Below are 17,362 nucleotides of genomic sequence, written 5' to 3'. Positions count from 1 at the left end.
GGGAAGCCACTGGAGAGTTCTGAGTAGTGAAGATTTCAGTTATATTTTCAAAACCTCCCTCTGGATAAAGTGTAGAGAAGAAATGTGAGTGGGAAACAAGTTCAGAGGTGATTGCAATAATTGTGATAAGAGATGATAGCAGGAGCCAAGTGGTGGTGAAGAGGACGTAAGGTGATCCAATTGGATGTATTTTGAAGGTAGAAAATGGGTAGGATTTGTGGATGTGAGGGGAAGAGAAAAAAGGGGGTCAATATGACTCTAAGATGTTTTAAATTTTAAAAAATCTTTTTTTCCTGAGCCACCTGAAGAATGGAGTTGTCATGTCTTAATATAGAACAGACTATAGGAAGAACATACTTGGGAGAGATGATCAGGAGTCAGATGTTGCACATATAAACTTGAGATGTCAATTAGACACCCACATAGAGATGTTAAATAAGCTATTGGAGATAATGAGTCTGGAGTTCAGAGAAGTTTGAGCAAATTTATGCAAAAGATACAAATTTTGGTGTCATCAGTATACACATGGTTTTCAAAGCCATGAGATCACCAGGGGGGACAGTACAGGTAAAGAGAAGCCTGAGGAGTAGCCCTGGAGCACTATTTCAGCATTGAAGAGGGGAAGTAGGGTGAGCCAGCCAAGGACAATGGGAAGGAGCTGCTACTATACAGGAGGGAAAAGCAAAAGAAAGTATACTCACCTTACAAGACAAATGAGTAAAGTATTTAAACAAGAAAGAATTTATAGAGTATATCAACTTTGTCTCTTGGGATTCTGAAATTTCTATTTCACTAAATTTTGCAACAATCAATGAATAGCAAAGAACCAGAAATGGGAGCCACTCTTAATTTTTGACCAATTCAAAAACAATAAGGATTTCTAGAGATGTCCCAGGGACACAATATATTGTCAGTCTCTGAGAACTGGACATGGACGAGTTAGCCTCTTCCTTTGTCTTCTGGCTTCATCATTTTTTTAAATTAGATTAAGAATATTTGTGTGTCTCATGAGCCATTGTGGAAGCAAACAGGTAAAATAGATCCCTTCATGAAATCCCGACTATTTCCATGTTGGCATCCCAGACACTATGAGTAAGAAAGTGTGAAAAAGGATCTTTATTATGCAATTTGATGCATAATTATTTTGTTAATTGTATTAGCTGTTTTAAAAAATATACAGTTCTTTCATTATTTTCACAAATTTTTGTGCTTTTCTACTCAGTACCAAACACTATGCTAGGCACTGAGGATTCACAGAGAAATGAGAGGCTCCTGCCCCAGGAGCCCAGAATCTAAGGAAGCAAATAGTCAAAATGATTGCTATGTAGAATATACAAGTAGCCACCTGTGTCAGTAATCCTTGTGAAAAAGTGGGGATAAATAGTCTCATCATCTGAAAGCCCTTATTTTTTTCCAGAGGTGCTTTTGGGTAAAGCCGTAGAATGAGCTCTTTCACCTATGTCTTTGTTATGTGCTAAATATAATTTAGTTCCCTAAAATCATCCCTGATGTTCAAGATGAGTGGCTAAGACACATCTTCCCTTTTTAAAGCAATAAATGGCTATGGATTTTCCTCTGCAGTAATATCTGCACTTAAATGTGGGCCATGAAATCTGCTGGCCTGCACTCTGTCCACGTGCTCCCTGCTCACAAGCTTCTTGGTACCAGTGATGTGCAGATCTAACTATAGGGCTGTCATCAGCTGCCGAATGATCTACCTTAAATAGGGCTGTCAGCCATTTTGTTTTACTCCAAAAAGTTCTTTACAAATGACCCAGAGAGAAGAGAGAGAACCAAGGTGTCCCCAGCCGTCAACTCAGAGATGGCAAACATGCTTGTTCTGGCCTTGGGCTATGAGCCAGGGTGTAAGAAAGAAGCAACAGGGATAGAATAGGCAAGTTCCATTCATTTTCAAGTTATAGCTAGAGGAGGGTTATAGTAAAAGCTTTACTTTGTCAGAGCTGACCTGTGATAATGATATGAAATCTAAGCAAAGAGAGCCATGTCCAGGGACAATCACTCAACACCATCACAAGCTGAATCTATAACAGGAATAGCTGGTGCTTGCATACTGAATAGCTTGGAGGGATGCTGACATACGATATACCTTGGATTTTAATCATTTTCCCCCTCAGCTACAAATTTTGGGGTGATGTTCATTCCTTGTAGTATTGTAGTCATTGGGCACAGAAAAATGTTGTTTTATAGGACTTTTAGCTCCCTGGCAGTTCTCTCTGGCATTGCGCTCTGTGGTTGGGTTACTTTGCAGTGTTGTATGGCCATGCGAGAGGGCTGGGAACTATCTATTTTTATCAGCACCATCACCATGCCTTAGAGTCAGGAAGACATGAATTTAGACTTATTGCGAAGATCAGTCTCTTGGGGTTAAGAGGGCCAGTTTGGCACCATGGGAAAGACTGGCTTCCAATTAAGATAGTCCTAGGTTCAAGGTCAGGATCTATTACTTACATGCTGTGTGGTACACTCTGTACCTCAATCTCTTTATCTCCATTTTGAAAGTATATAAATTAGTACCTACCAATTGTAAGGATTACACTGAAATACATACTATGATGGCACATAATAACTTCATTAAATATTCATTCACTAAAATTGCCTAATTCCTCTGAGCTTTGGTTTCCTTGTTCTTAAAATAGTTGTGTTGTTGTGAATATTAAACAATCTAGGGGGACATCTCAGCAGAGTATCCAATATAGAATCAATAGTTAATATCATTATCAATAATAATAATTAAGCAACAGACTAAAAATGTTTGAAATAGACTCCAAAGCCTCATTATTGCTTATTCCTCATTACTTTTTTATGTCAATATCTGTTCTTTTTTTTTATTCATTTCTGACTCATCAATGAAACAGTGACCCTTTCCGTAATAACTCTTGTTATATGGCTGAGAGTGGAGAAATCTCTTATTTTATTCTTATTCCATATCACAATCAGTCAGCATGTGTTTGCCAAACATTATGTTCCCAGCTTGGATGGGGAAGCAGTTGTCTGCTCTAACAGAGTTTATAATTAACTGGCATTACAAGGTAAAAATACATCCATTTAATAAATTACAATTGGATGTGTAATGTGCACAAACTATTATGCTAGTGAGAAATCTGATAAGTGTAATCATGAACCAGATGTGGATCTTGCCTCCCAGGGTTACAGAGGCAGCTGAGAGGAGTAGGAGGGAGAGCATGGATACAGACTACATGGACTGCATGAGATCTCAGACAAGTTACCTAACTGCTCTGTGCAAGGGCTCCCCGTTTGTCAAATGGACCTATATAATAGTATTTATCTGAAGCTTAAATAGGTTATTGTGCATAAAGTACAGTGCCTGTCAGAGAATCAGAGATCAGTAAGTGTTAGCCATTTCAAATTAACTAGTATAGTGGGGATAAGGCATGCATGTAAATAAGCATAATGCAAGAGTCTGGTAATATTGCAATGAAAGTCCAGAGAAGAGAGATTACTTGGGTTTCATGAAAAAAACTGGGATTTGAGCTAAGCTTGGGAGGATAGTTAACATATGAATATGGAAAAAAGGGGCAAATCAGGGCAGCTTTAGAATTAGAGATAGCATAAGTAAAGGTAGGGAGGTAGAGAACACCAAGGAGTTCTATAGGGAAGAAGTTGGGGGAACAGGTAGGAAAGTGAAGGCCCTCGAGTGCTAGTTTGAGAATTCTGTATTTGTTATGTGGATAGTGGTGAGAATGCCATTATGGATTTTCAGCAGGAAAATGATAAGGTCAGAGCTATGCCTCTGGCAACAAATCAGAGGAAGAATGGTCTGGCGTTGTAAAGCCTTGACTTGGTCTTTAGACCTCCAGTCTCTCCTTTCTCTGGCCCATTTGCTGTAGGAGGAAGGGAAGAAGACTCAGCGACAGGAGATGATGTTTGAGTCTGGGTTGCTGAGAGGTTGGATGTGTCCTTAACAAACATAGGGAGTGTAAAAACAGACTGCAAATGAAACCTGTCAGTGCATTGGGATGTATTGAGGTGTTCACAAGTCCATGGATGTAGTTAAGAATAGGTGAAGGTTTGGAACCTTAGACTATCACCAGGTTGGAGGTAAAGATGACATAACAACTCCTGAGAATGAAACTGGAAGCCTAAGGAATGGGTGAGATTGCTAAGGGGAAATGACAAGGACCTACTCTTGGGTAATTCTTATATTTACAGGTGGCAGAAGAGAGAACATGGGAAGGCTCCATCTGAAAGGTAGGAAAACCAGAGAATACAGAATTGAATAAAGGAATGGAGGGGTTTTCAAGAGGCAGCATTTTATGGAGGCAGAGCAAGACTTACTTGGGAGACAGTAAGGAGTAAGGTAATAGGAATGAAGGAGAGATAAGGCTGGAGGTGGAAGGGAGAACTCAACTGGGTGGGGGGCACCTTAAAACTCAGTCAGAGACCTTTGAATTCCTTGGTAGAAAGCAGAAAAACCTTTGTGATCTCATAGATATTGTTTCCTGGGGACTTAAGAGATTTTTACACCTCACCCTTAAGGATGGGAATGGGTTTGAAAGGTCTTACCATTACTGATTATTGTGCCCTCTGACCTAGCACTTTCTTCTCTTTAGTTTGTTTCTCTTTCTCTTATAGATGGGAGGTGTAGTTATTTGATATTGACTGAGTTGAATCTGCTGTAGGTACCACAAAAAAGGGAACATTTTTTGGTCTTATTCCAGTGAAATCAGAGTTCAAACCAACTAAACCTATATTACAAAAAAACATAGATTTTTAGTGGAACAAACCCCCAGAGTAGTGATATTTTCTCTATCAAAAAATCTATCATTCTTCCGAAAAAGTCAAGAACCATATGATTTCACTCATGTGGGATATAAAACAGAACACAACAATTGAACTAATAAGACAAACAAACAAAAACTCAGACACAGGCAACAGTATGGGATTACCAGAGGCAAAGAGGAGGTGGGAGGAGGTAGAAGAAGGTAAAGGCGGTCAAATATATGGTGATGGAGGGAGACTCAACTTTGGTTGGTGAACACAATGCAATATCCAGGTGATGTATTATAGATTTGTGTACTTGAAACCATAATATTATTAACCTAATATTTTTTATTAACCCAAATTTTCATCAGATTTTTTTATTGTCATTAAGTGTCAGATAAGTGGTAACTAGGCTGTTGATAAATTTCTAAAGAAGATGTGGAGATTAGCTCTCACCTACTTCAAAGCATAAGAGTTTTTGCACCTGAGTAAAAGAGGACAATCTGAGTTTGACACTGGGAATGTGGGGAGAACACAGTCTTTGGGGTGATACCAAATATGGAAGAATTTGCAACTAAAGGGGCTTCCTTGGAAATGGTATTCTCTGGAACTCCCTGGCTTGGTTTAAAGCAAAGGGTGAAAGGAAGGTAGATCATAGAAGAGGAAGTATACATTGGTACAAGAATGAGTAAACTAGGTAGGACGGGTAGCTGGAGAGGCTTGTGTTCTGTGCTGTACCAATGAGCGAGAGAAGAAATGAGGTTGAATTAACTCATCTCATGATTCCAAATGGAACTGTGTTGTGCACTTGAAGGCTCCAGATGTCTGTTTCTTAAAGGTTTATGGTGCTAATAGCTTCTGTCTGGTACAGGCTGCCACTCCAGGTGGTGCCTGCAGCCAGGTCAGCACTGAGCATACAGTTCCAGACAGCAGGTGGGGAGAAGTGAAAGTGTTTGGAGAGGGTAAATCTGGCTCCAAGTCCCACACCCATCTGCGTGTCACCCTGAGTGATGACCTAGGGAGGAACTTGTGCTGGTCTGCTCTTCAGCAAATGGTTATTGAGCCAGGGCAGGTTCGTTTATTGCATTAGCTGATTGGCAGCCTGGTTTACGAGGATGTGAATTATAGGACAGGTACATTTCAGAAGACACATAGAGACCCAAGGCAGCTAGTGCAAGGTCAAGCCAAGGTATTTTGGGTTCCTTTGGGTGGAAAGGGCATGGGAAATGAGATCATGGAAAGAGATTCTTTAGACAAATTCTGAAGAGAAAACTTTTTTGACTTTCACCAGGTCATGAAAGTCTGTTCACAATCACGCTTCTGTGATTTTGCAAATGCCTGTTTTTTTACGGTGAATTGTGTGTAGGTGTTAGATATTTAATATTTCTCAATAGGGGGTCCTCTTGACATTTTGGACAGAAAAATTATATGTTTTGAAGACTGCAGTACAGACCATTTAACTCGCACAACCCCTGCATCGCAATGCATGTAGCACCTCTCAATCATTTTGACAACTGAGAGCACTCCACAATGTCCATGCCCCTTAGGAGGATGGTATTACTTCTGGTCATTCTAGGATCTGGGGGAGACTCCACCTGGGGAAAGCCTTTATTCTCTTCAGAGGTTTCACTGAGTTCACATTTTGAAAGCAGTGATGTTCTAGAGTTTTCTTCTGTTTCAGTTCAAATGAAGACCATGAATTCTGACTTCACTATAATCAGAGGCTCTGGAATTTATTACTGATTCAATTTAATGATGAGCAGTGACATTCCAGTGCTAGCAAAAGCATGGAACTTTTTCTTCTCTCAATCTTCATTTCATACGTAATTTTCATCTGTGGTTTGTGGCTCCTCTCATATCCCCATGGCCCCTGACCAGTCTCCGGCACCAGCAGACACCTCTGTTGGAGTCTGGTGCTACTGAATCTCATCTTCCCACCAGATGGAAGGGTTTTATTTTTCCATATGGCTAGGTACAGTGCAGACACCATTTCATAAAACCTTGTTTCCATTTAATCTGCCTGGACAAACATTAACACCAGGGAACATGGGGGTGAAAGAGAGGACAGGAGAGTGAAGCTGAGAAGGAAGCTCCAACCGGCTCATCTCCAGTTACTCCTTTAACTTAACTGAACCTGGCATCTTTTTGAGGTTTGAATTCAAAGTCAAGTGGTGGTGCATAGAGAGCATGGACAAATAGATTGGAGGCGCAAGAATGGAGGAATTGGTAAGAAAATGTTTTCTTCTCAGCCTCAGGCAGAGTTATGCAAGAGGAAATCATATCAGTGTACATAGAGGTCAGCCTTGTTTCTGACCATCAACAAGAAGAATGCAATTCAAACAAGGTCTCTGAAATGTTAAGAGGCTGCTTTTGAGAATGATGCATAGGAGGGAGGTATTTCCCTGGGAATTTAGAATGACTCCTCTACTTGACCTCCAATTCCTTCTTTTAATCTGAACCTTCAAGGAGTCCCAATCTTCCCTTCCCATGTGTCTAAAACATCTGTTACCCTCCAGGTTCCTTCTGTTATATCTGGCAAATGTGTCACCTACTACATATAGCCCCTCCCCTGACAAAACATGACTCTTGCCACCTCCAAAGCCCCCCACACAAAACAGACTTTCCCTCAATGAATTCCACTTCCCTCCCATCTCTGCTGTATTCTCTGTTTCCTCAATCACATCTTATTGTCTTATTTCATATCTGGAGAGATTGCTTAGATTTGCTTTCATATTCACTCAAGTGTTGAAATGATCTGCTCACCTGAGTTATGTGCATTGTATACATTTTACAAGTGAGGCCCATGCTGTCTGGATATGTATGTAGTGTGTCCACTCCATGTACTTGCTCCTGGTGACTCCATACCAGAATCTTCATTAGGGGAGGTACTCAGTAATACCATGTGAATCAGGCATGTGAATAAAAGTCTCCTTTATCTATTTAATATTCAAAAGCATGTGTCTCTCAATGTACCTGATAAAGATACACCAAGGTGACTTGGGGGCCTGGTCACCTTCCACATGGAGAGGGGGGCCCCTGACCACTCACATTTGTGTGTCTGTTCTTCCTGCAGGAAGACGAAGTGGTTCTCCAATGCATCGCCAACATTCACAAGGAGCAGAGGAAGTTCTGCCTGGCAGCTGAGGGCCTTGGCAATCGCCTGTGCTTCTTGGAACCCACTTCAGAAGCCAAGGTGAGAGTAATTACCTGCCCCGCACCTTCCCCCTTGGCCTCCCAAGCAGTCATTTAGGGAATGGGGCTGCTGGGAGATGGTGATGAGGATGGTGAAGAAATTTGAAAGGACACATTTATTTATTTTTATTTTTTAAAGTTTCAAGTGTATAGCATTGTAAGTCAACATCTGTATATACTACAAAGTGATCACTCCCAAAAGTAAAGTCTAGTTACTATACATCACAATGCCTTTGACCCCTTCCACCTTTTTTTTTCAATTTAAAGTCTTTATTGTTTAAGGTATTACATATGTCTCCTTTTCTCCCCATTGATCTCTTCCCGGCTGTTCCCACCCCCCAGCACATGCCCTTACCCCTCTACTGTCTGTGTTCATGGGTTATGCTTATGTGCATGCGTACAAGTCCTTTGGTTGTTCTCTTACCAACCCCCCTCCCATGCCTTCCCTCTGAGGTTGGACAGTCTGTTCGATGCTTTTATGTCTCTGGATCTATTTTTGTTTACCAGTTTATGCTGTTCATTATATCCCACAAATGAGTGAGATCATATGATATTTATCTTTCTCCAACTGGCTTATTTAGATTAGCATAATGCTCTCCAGGTCCATCCATGCTCTTGCAAATGGTAAGATTTTTTTTACAGCAGTATAGTATTCCAGTGTGTAGATGTACCCCTTTCACCTCTTTTGCCCATCCCAACCCCCTGTCCCTCTGGTAACCACCAATCTGTTCTCTGTATCTTTGTTTTGTTTGTTCATTTAAAAAGAAAAGGGAACATTGTTTCTTGAATGGGAAGCAGATCAGATTTAAAACATAACTGTCTCCAGCCCAGGATGTGTTTCAGTAGGAACCTAGAGCATTAGCAAGAGTTAGAGGGCCTTGTCTGTCTGTGTTCACCAAGACACAGGGAGGCCTTGAGATCACCGACAGAACTCATGGAGGAGGTTCTTTTAATACTTCCAGAACTCCTTCTCTTGTTATTAATTCCTAGAAATCTGAGTGTGTGTCCTTAACTGCCAGCTGTCATTTATTGCTATGGGGATTCATGGGAACTGGGGCCTATGTTTCATAACAAGCACAACACTCTGAGTTTTGACTGTGCTGAGACTGTTGTAACTGTCTGTCTGTTGTGACCTGGGGGCAGAGAGAATCTTGCTCTGGTCCCTGCCTGTGTGATAGCATGTGATGTCAAACCAAACTTTTCTCCTTGCATTTTTGGATTGTTTCCACTTTTTATGATCTGTATGTCAAGTAGATCTCTGTGCTCAGCATTCTCAGTCCTGGCAAAATGCTTACATCATTTGGGGTTCTCCAGAGAAAGAAACAAATAGAATCTCTCCCTCTCTCTAGATAGGTGGGTGGGAGGGTGGGTGGGTAAATGGGTGGGTGGATAAATGGATGGATGGATAGATAGATAGATAGATAGATAGATAGATAGATAGAGACTTATTTTAAGAAATTGATTCATGCGGTTATGGGACTGGCAAGTCTGAAATCTATTAGGTCAGATCAGCTGGAAGTTCAGGCAGGAATTATGCTGTCTCAGGCACAATTTTCTTCTTTTAGTTTTTATTGTTAAGACCTCTGATTGGGTGAGACCCACCCATGCTATCAAGGGCAGTCACCTTTAAAATCAACTGATTATAGATATTAATCACATCTATGAAATATATATTCACATCAAAACCTAAATTGGTGTTTGATTAAACAACTGAGTACTGTAGCCTAATCAAATTGAAACACAGCCAACCACCACACCGTCCAGGCTCAGCTTTTCTTGCAGAACCATATTTTTAAATTTATTATTTTGTTGAGAGTATTACAGATGTGATTTTTTTATCAATCAGAAAATGGTTACATTTTCCAATAGGACCAGCTGGTTGGCATGGCATTTCTCCAGATGAACATACACAATACAAACACATATGCAGAGTTTGTCCCAAGCCTAGAACACATCTCCCAGAGGCCCTGTCCATTACGCTCTCTCTCATTGATCCGCACACAGGGCCAATACCAGTAGGACAGAGTCACATTAAAATAAATGGCAGAACAAAGACACAAGGAAGATTTTATCTTTTTAAAGGTCTTAGACTTGATTTCCCTGAGGCCTTTTCTCATTTGCTTTTGGTCTGAGCTGTATATTTTTCTTTTCATTCCCAGCAATCTGGAATAATAGGAAGATCATTCGACTAGAAGTCAATAAGTTAATTCTCAACCATTAGCTAGTCATCTGACTATGGGCAAGTCACTCAGCCTTGATTTCAGTTTTCTCATCTACCAGAATGAGGTGCAGTCTGATACAGGGGAGTGCTGGCCTGAATTAGAAACCACTGCTACCATTTTCTAATCATCCATTGAGTGGGGCATGGGACAGAGGTGTAGGGCACAGGCTCTGGTGCCAGACTGGCAGAGTTTGAATCCTGTCTTTGTCACACAGCAGGTAAGCCAGGACCTTTCTGAGCTTAGTTTCTTCATCTGCTTAATGGGAATTTTATAGTAACTACCTAATAAGGTTCTTATTAGGATTAAATGAGTTAATACATGTGAAGTGCACAGCACATGTAAGTTGCCTAGTATTTTGTAAACTCTGTATAATCATTGGATATTGTGATTTAATCTTACCTAAACCACAAAACATAAAGCAGATTAATAACAACTATATCTCATAACCTAAAAATGCTTTGTATCCCCTAGGTATAAAAATAATGATTCATGGTTATTAAAAAATTTCATGCATGTCGCTCTATTGGTTTACTTTTGCTTCCTGGAATAAGTAAGTGTCCAGGGGTAGAAGTAATGGTGTCAGAAGCATGAACAATATTAAACTGCTTTTCTAAAAGGATTTACCAATTGTTACAGTTGGCATGCCCACTATCATTTCATGAGTGTATGCCTCTTTATACATAGCAATAAGGAAAGTGCACTATGAGAGCTTCTCACAGAGAAACAGGGTAAAGTGCATAGAAAGGCTAGAGTAGGTAGGTATTCAGAAATTTTTGTCACCATTCCTGGGAACAGCCTGCTTGATGAACCCATTTTCTGTGACCTTAGTCTTTCCTGCAGTCAGCTACAGCTATGCATACATCCCTCTGGTATGTCCCCTCCCTTTTCACTAAATACTGCACCTAATTCTCTACCATCCAATTTCACAGCTAGCTGAGCCATTGTTAGGTTCTTGGAAGCTAACGTAAGATCACTTCTTGCAATGAAGTGAGAAGGTATATTCCCAAGCCTGGCACTGGGCATAAGGCGCAGACATTAAACACTGCTCTTATCAGCGTCAACCAGTGACCTTGAGCTTTCCTAGTCAAGGGTATTTAAATCTAGTTGAAACTCAGAGAGAGAAAATTGATATGCACTCTAAGGAGAAGACAAACCTCAGAGAAAGAATGAATGAGATAAGGTTGTCAACGTATACTTTTAGTGTACAAGCCCTGAGAAAAGGAGGTCCTCTTGAAGCAATGAGTGAGATGGTAGAAGAGTAAGAAGCAAAAGTATAAGAATATCAACACTCGCTGTACACATGGAGACTATTTAGCATGTTGGAGAGCTCTTGTCACTTTGATTCCCATATGCCATGTCCCACCCTTCTCCTGAAACTGCAGATGTTAATTGATGGAAAAAACCAACATTTAGTGTCCCTTTCAACTAAGCACAGCTCTAGGAATTAAAAAGCATCTTGTTTTGGTAGGAAAGACTCAGAATTATATCAAGACCAAGAAACATGGAGAAAACCATTGCTTCTTTATTTTATTTATGAAATCAGCAAATGTTTATTTACTGTCATTTTTTTAGTAGAATATCTGTTCCTAGGAACCAGGATTAATTATTTTTCCTCTGGTCTTCTGTGCGTGTGTGTGTGTGTGAGAGAGAGTGTGTGATCTGTTGTGTATCTGCAGCTTCCACCAAGAGATCTTGTTTTGTTATACTTAACATCCAGACTCAAAAGACTCTCATAAATCACTTTGCAGCAGTCTGCTCAGTGGGAAGTGTAAGGCATTCCTGTAAGGATTCTTGCAGTGGTATGGGTGTTGGCTTCTGAATCTCCCCACTTCCTTACCCCACCCCCCCACCCCAACCTCCCTAGGTGACAGCTCAGGTGCAAAGAGAGAGGTCTATATCAGGCAGGTATAGTAATCACCATGGCTTAAAAGCCTCATGCACCACAGGGACCCGTGTATCTTGTAATAGATTTGGGGCTCTCAACAAAGGACCACACTAGCTATAACAGTCTTCACATTTGGTAATCACAAAGATATGGCTTCCTATAAGGTATTGGTAGTGTTCCCAGCCATGAATTGAGATACCAATCAGGGATCATTTTTACTGTAAGCAATGTTCCCTAGCAACATAATTAACATATCAACTTTAGCAGGTTGTCCCAAAAAACAAAACTGGACAGCTAACTGAAGGTTGAATTTTCATGCAGAAGGGGAAAAGAATTTCATAAGCCATATCCCACAGTAATCTTCATTGATGACAATTATTAAACCTCTGTGGCCTTGCCAGATGTTTAGGGAACACCAACACCTTTCTAAATCCTTATTTCTACCATCTTTTATTTTAGATCATCAGCAAAATGTAGGAAGAATATGGGAACTTTTTAGACCAAGAGTTATTTGTTTCTTTCACTGATTTTAGTGATGATGAAACTAAAATTGATGAAGTGAAACAATTTACCCTGGTGTCCTTGAAAAGCCAGTGACAGTCTGTAGTCCTTGGGCTCTGGGTGTCTCAGAATGAAGATCCACCTCTCTGTTGGGGAACACTTTGTCTGTCTTCTTGATTATGGTTTATTCAAAATACAATTTCAGTTTCAAATCCAATTTTCAAACTGAACATTTTCAGGAGAAATTTTGTTCTTGTTGTTTTCACCGCCTTTTGAAAATGAAGAACAGTCTGCTATGGTTTCTGCAAAGCTGTATAGGCTCTCAAGACCCCGGATTAAACATCTGTGATTTTGCAAACGTCATTTTGCAGATAACATAAATTGTGATAGAATTCTAGGCTAAAAATAACTTATTTTCTATTATCTTTATCTTTCACTCAGAAATAGATTTACTGTTTACTCCTAAATAACTAAGTCTGTGTAAATTTGCAGTGACAGAGGCTCGGCCTGGTGTTGTACACTGAACTTCCGATTGGTATTTTAGTGTGTATCATTTTCTACTAGAGACCCGGTGCACAAAATTCGTGCATGGGAAGGGGGTCCCCTCAGCCCAGCCTGCACCCTCTCCAATCCAGGACCCCTCAGGGGATGTCTGGCTGCCAGTTTAGGCCCAATCCCCAGGACATCCATCTCACAGTCCTAGACCACTAGCTCCTAATTGCTCACCTGCCTGCCTGCCTGGTCACCCCTAACTGCCCCCCCCACACTGGCCTGATTGCCCCTAACTGCCCACCCTGCCAGCCTAATCACCCCCAACTTCCCCCTTACCAGCCTGGTCACCCACAACTGCACCCCCCCTACCGGCCTGGTCACCCCTAACTGACCCCCCTGCTGGCCTGGTCACCCCTTACTGGCCCCCTACTGGCCTGGTCACCCCACATAGCCTGCTTGTTCAGTCATTTGGTCGTCCCTCACTAACCCCCCTGCTGGTCTGGTCATAGGCAGCCATCTTTGTGAGGGCATGAGGGTCAATTTGCATATTACCTCTTTATTATATAGGATGGGCTTGAGGCCTTATAAAAGGCCAAACTAGCATAAAACTTTTTACAAAAATCACCCTTGTTATGTAATATAAAGAGACAAGTTGACATTTTGAACTTTTTTTTTCTACATTTATCAGGATCCTGTTCTATATGCCCTGTACTGCAGTGGGTGCCAACATACTCTCAGGCATTCCTTATAAGCCCACAAGAAAGGAATAAGACTTTAGACAGTCAAATGACTTTCTTTGAGATTCTTTCCAATCTCAAATATCTAATTTCTATAATACTCAGCGATAAAAGTATCATAGATCCAACTTAAGGCTAAAGAAGACCCATTTCTCCATGTGGTTAGAATTTAAGAATACCTGGGCAGCTCTTCATTCCCCTCCCACAGCCTTCCAGCATCTGTCCCCTAAATGCCTGACATTCCAAAGTTAGAAATATGTATTTTGCTTAAATCCAACAACCCTCTAAAATGCAAATGTTCTGAGAGAGCACATGAAGCAGTGTTAAAGTTTTATAGCTAATTTTTTATGGTATTAAAGAAATTATATATTTTCTAGAAAATAAATTTATAAAAGGGGATAGGCAGATTACTAAATGCCTGTGTGTTAGTATATAAAGTACAGATATACTATAATTGGGGAAGTCAGAACATCTGCTGCATTGAATTATGATGGTTTACCTGTCCTCCACCATTCTGGGAGCACTGAAGTCCAAGACTGCAGTACAGCAGTTAAGAAACATGGCCATGGAGCTAGACTTCCTGGGCTGGTAATTCTAACTCCACTGCTTAATAGGTTTGTGATGTGGGCAAATGACTTCCCTTTCATTGACTTAGTTACCTCATCTTTAAAACTGTACCACCTCATAGGATCATTATGAAGATTCAGTTTCATAATTATACAGTTGACCCTTAAACAACACAAGGATTAAGTGGGCTGACGCCTCCTACTTCCGCACAGTTGGACATCAATGTATAGGTCCCGGCTGGATAGTTCAATTAGTTAAAGCATCATCCCCATATGCCAAGGTTGCAGGTTTGATCCCCAGTCAGGGTACATATAAGAATCAACCAATGAATGCACAAATAAGTGGTATACCAAGTCAATCTCTCTCTCTCTCTCTCTCTCTCTCTCTCTCTCTCTCTCTCTCTCTCTCTCTCTCAACAAAGAAAATCCATGTTAATTTTTTACTCCCCAAGAACTTAACTACTAATAGTATTACTTATACCATAGTCAATTAACACATATTTTGTATGTTATATACTATATTTTCACAATAAATTAAGCTTGAGATAAGAAAATCATAAGGGTCATCTATGAGTTTTTTCAAATCATTGCAGATCTTCAAAAACTTCCAATACATTTATAGAGAAAAATATGCATATAAGTGGCTCCAGTTCAAACCTGTGTTATTCAGGGTCAGTTGTAAAGTGCTTATGACAGTGCCTGACACACCCAAAGTACCATTTAAGCAATCACCTTTATTATCCCCAGCAGAGGCCAGACACACATTGGGTCCTCAGGAACCATTGCATAATTCAGGTATTCCATGTACTGAATCAATTAATTAAATAGTTTAAAGGCCTGAATTTAAGGATTAGAAGGACATTTGTGACTTTTAAAAGTGAAATATAATGAAGAATTAGAATAAGTGAGATGAAAAGGGTTAAGCAATGAATGAATGGTTTTAAAAATAAAACAGTGGGGTATAGATTTTTTGTTATTGATTTCTAATTTAATTTTAATATGGTCAGAGAACATACTCTGAATGATTTCAATTCTTTGCAATTTATTGGAACTTATTATATAGTCCAGCATATGGTCTACCAATCGTGAATGTTCCATGTGTACTTAAAAAAAACAAAACAACACCTTTGTATTCTCTAGTTGTTGAATGTAGTATTTTATGAATATCAAAATGGTTGATAGTGGTGTTAGGTCTTATATAGCCTTACTGAGTTATACCTCTTTGTTCTATCAATTACTGAAAGAGAGGTGTTCAACTGTTATTATCTCCTTTTATCTCTGTCACTTTTGTTTCATACATTTTAAAGCTCAGTTTTAAGTTCATATATACCTAGCAATATTTTTGGTTGTTTTCTTGATGAATTAATCCTTTGTCATCATCAAATGTCCCTATGTATCCTTGGTCATATAATCTACATTGACTAATATTAATATAGCCACAAGCTTTCTTATGCTTACTCTTTGTGTGGGTTGTTTTGTGCTTTTTTTTTTTTTTTTTGTATCTTTGTTTTCAACTTGTTTATGTCTTTATAACTTTACTAGAAGCCCAGTGCATGAATTCATGCCAGGTAGGGTCCCTAGGCCTGGCCAGCGATCAGGGCTGATCAGGGCTGGGCCAATCAGGGACTGCCAGCTGGGGGGAGAAACAGAGGGAGGGACCACAGGAGGTTGGCTGGCTGGGGGGAGGGACTGCGGGAGGTTGGCAGCCAGCCATGAGGATATAGCTGGCCCTCGACACCCCTAGGAAAGGGGCCGCATCTGATATCACTCAACCCCAGTTCCCCTTCCCAGCCTGGGGACCAAAGGCCCCAGCAGGGTCGGGAGAGGAGGTGCCAGTCGCTGGGCTGGGCACGCAAGGAATGGATGCCAACACTACTATTGGTGCCCCGCTATCACGTGGTTCCCCACCTACCCCCCTCCTCCTTCCCTCACCACCGTGCTGCCACCACAGAGGGTGGAAGGCCCCCAGGAAAGGGAGAGGATGAGTGTGAGACAAAACCTTGTGTTGAGGGCTGACTTTCAATAGATCACAGTGAGGGAGCTGCTCTGCTACGAACAAAACTCCAACCCAGAAGCAAGGCATCTACGAATGGTTTAGCACCAGGGGCCAATGGGGGTTGGCCGGTCAGGGGGAGGAATCATGGGTGGTTGGCCAGCCATTGGAGGTTGGCTGTGGGAGCACATTGGCCACCAGGGGGCAGCTCCTGCATTGAGCATCTGCCCCCTGGTGGTCAGTGCACATCATAGCGACTGGTCGACTGGTCATTCTGGTCGTTCTGGTTGTTCAGTCATAATAGTCATATATATATATATATATATATATATATATATATATATATATATATATATATCCTATCTAATAATAGAGAAACATGGTAATTAGCTGTACCTCCGCTACCCTTCCCATTGGCTAATCAGGGTGATATGCAAATTAACTGCCAACCAAGATGGCGGCCCGGCAGCCAGGCAGCTTGAAGCAAACAGGAGGCTTGCTTGCTTCAGTGACGGAGGAAGCCAACGTTCCCCGCCTGCCTTGCCGGCCTCTGAGCTTGCAATTTAAGAAACAATGTTTACAAATATAGAAGCTAAACAAAACCTCAGAAACCTGCTTTCAGCCAGCCGGGCTTCAGCCAGCAGGACCGCAACATTGTTTCAATTATAGAACAAACGCAGATCCCTGCTTTCAGCCAGCCAGGATCTCAGAGCTGGAGTGAGCAGGACCGCAACAGTGTTACAATTATAGAACCCAAACAAACCAGATACCTCCTTTCAGCAGCCGAGGCCTCAGAGCTGGAGCCAAGCCTCAGAGCTAAAGCTGGCCCAGAATAAAAAAAAAAAAAAGAAAAAAAGGACAGGTTGGGAGCTTCAGTCACCTGCCAGCCTGAAAACGGCCCTCAGCCCCTCACCCAGACTGGCCAGGCACCCCAGTGGGGATCCCCACCCTGATCCAGGACACCTTCAGGGCAAACCAGCTGGCCCCCACCTGTGCACCAGGCCTCTATCCTATATAGTAAAAGGGTAATA

General features: G+C 41.1%; 1 protein-coding gene across 1 annotated transcript in view; it reads left to right on the top strand.

The window, feature by feature from the left end:
* Window positions 1–5,301: 5,301 nt before the first annotated feature.
* The window catches only part of RYR3 (ryanodine receptor 3), a 366,436-nt gene continuing 354,375 nt past the window's right edge, over window positions 5,302–17,362 (top strand). Inside the window, 3 exon segments of the mRNA XM_023752849.1 lie at window positions 5,302–5,390; window positions 6,183–6,231; window positions 7,817–7,936. Of these exon segments, the coding sequence (XP_023608617.1) occupies window positions 5,302–5,390; window positions 6,183–6,231; window positions 7,817–7,936 (258 nt within the window).

This window comes from Myotis lucifugus, unplaced genomic scaffold (genome assembly GCF_000147115.1).
Source record: "Myotis lucifugus unplaced genomic scaffold, Myoluc2.0 scaffold_38, whole genome shotgun sequence".
NCBI lineage: Eukaryota > Metazoa > Chordata > Mammalia > Chiroptera > Vespertilionidae > Myotis > Myotis lucifugus.
This window is presented reverse-complemented; position numbering and strand designations above follow the sequence as displayed.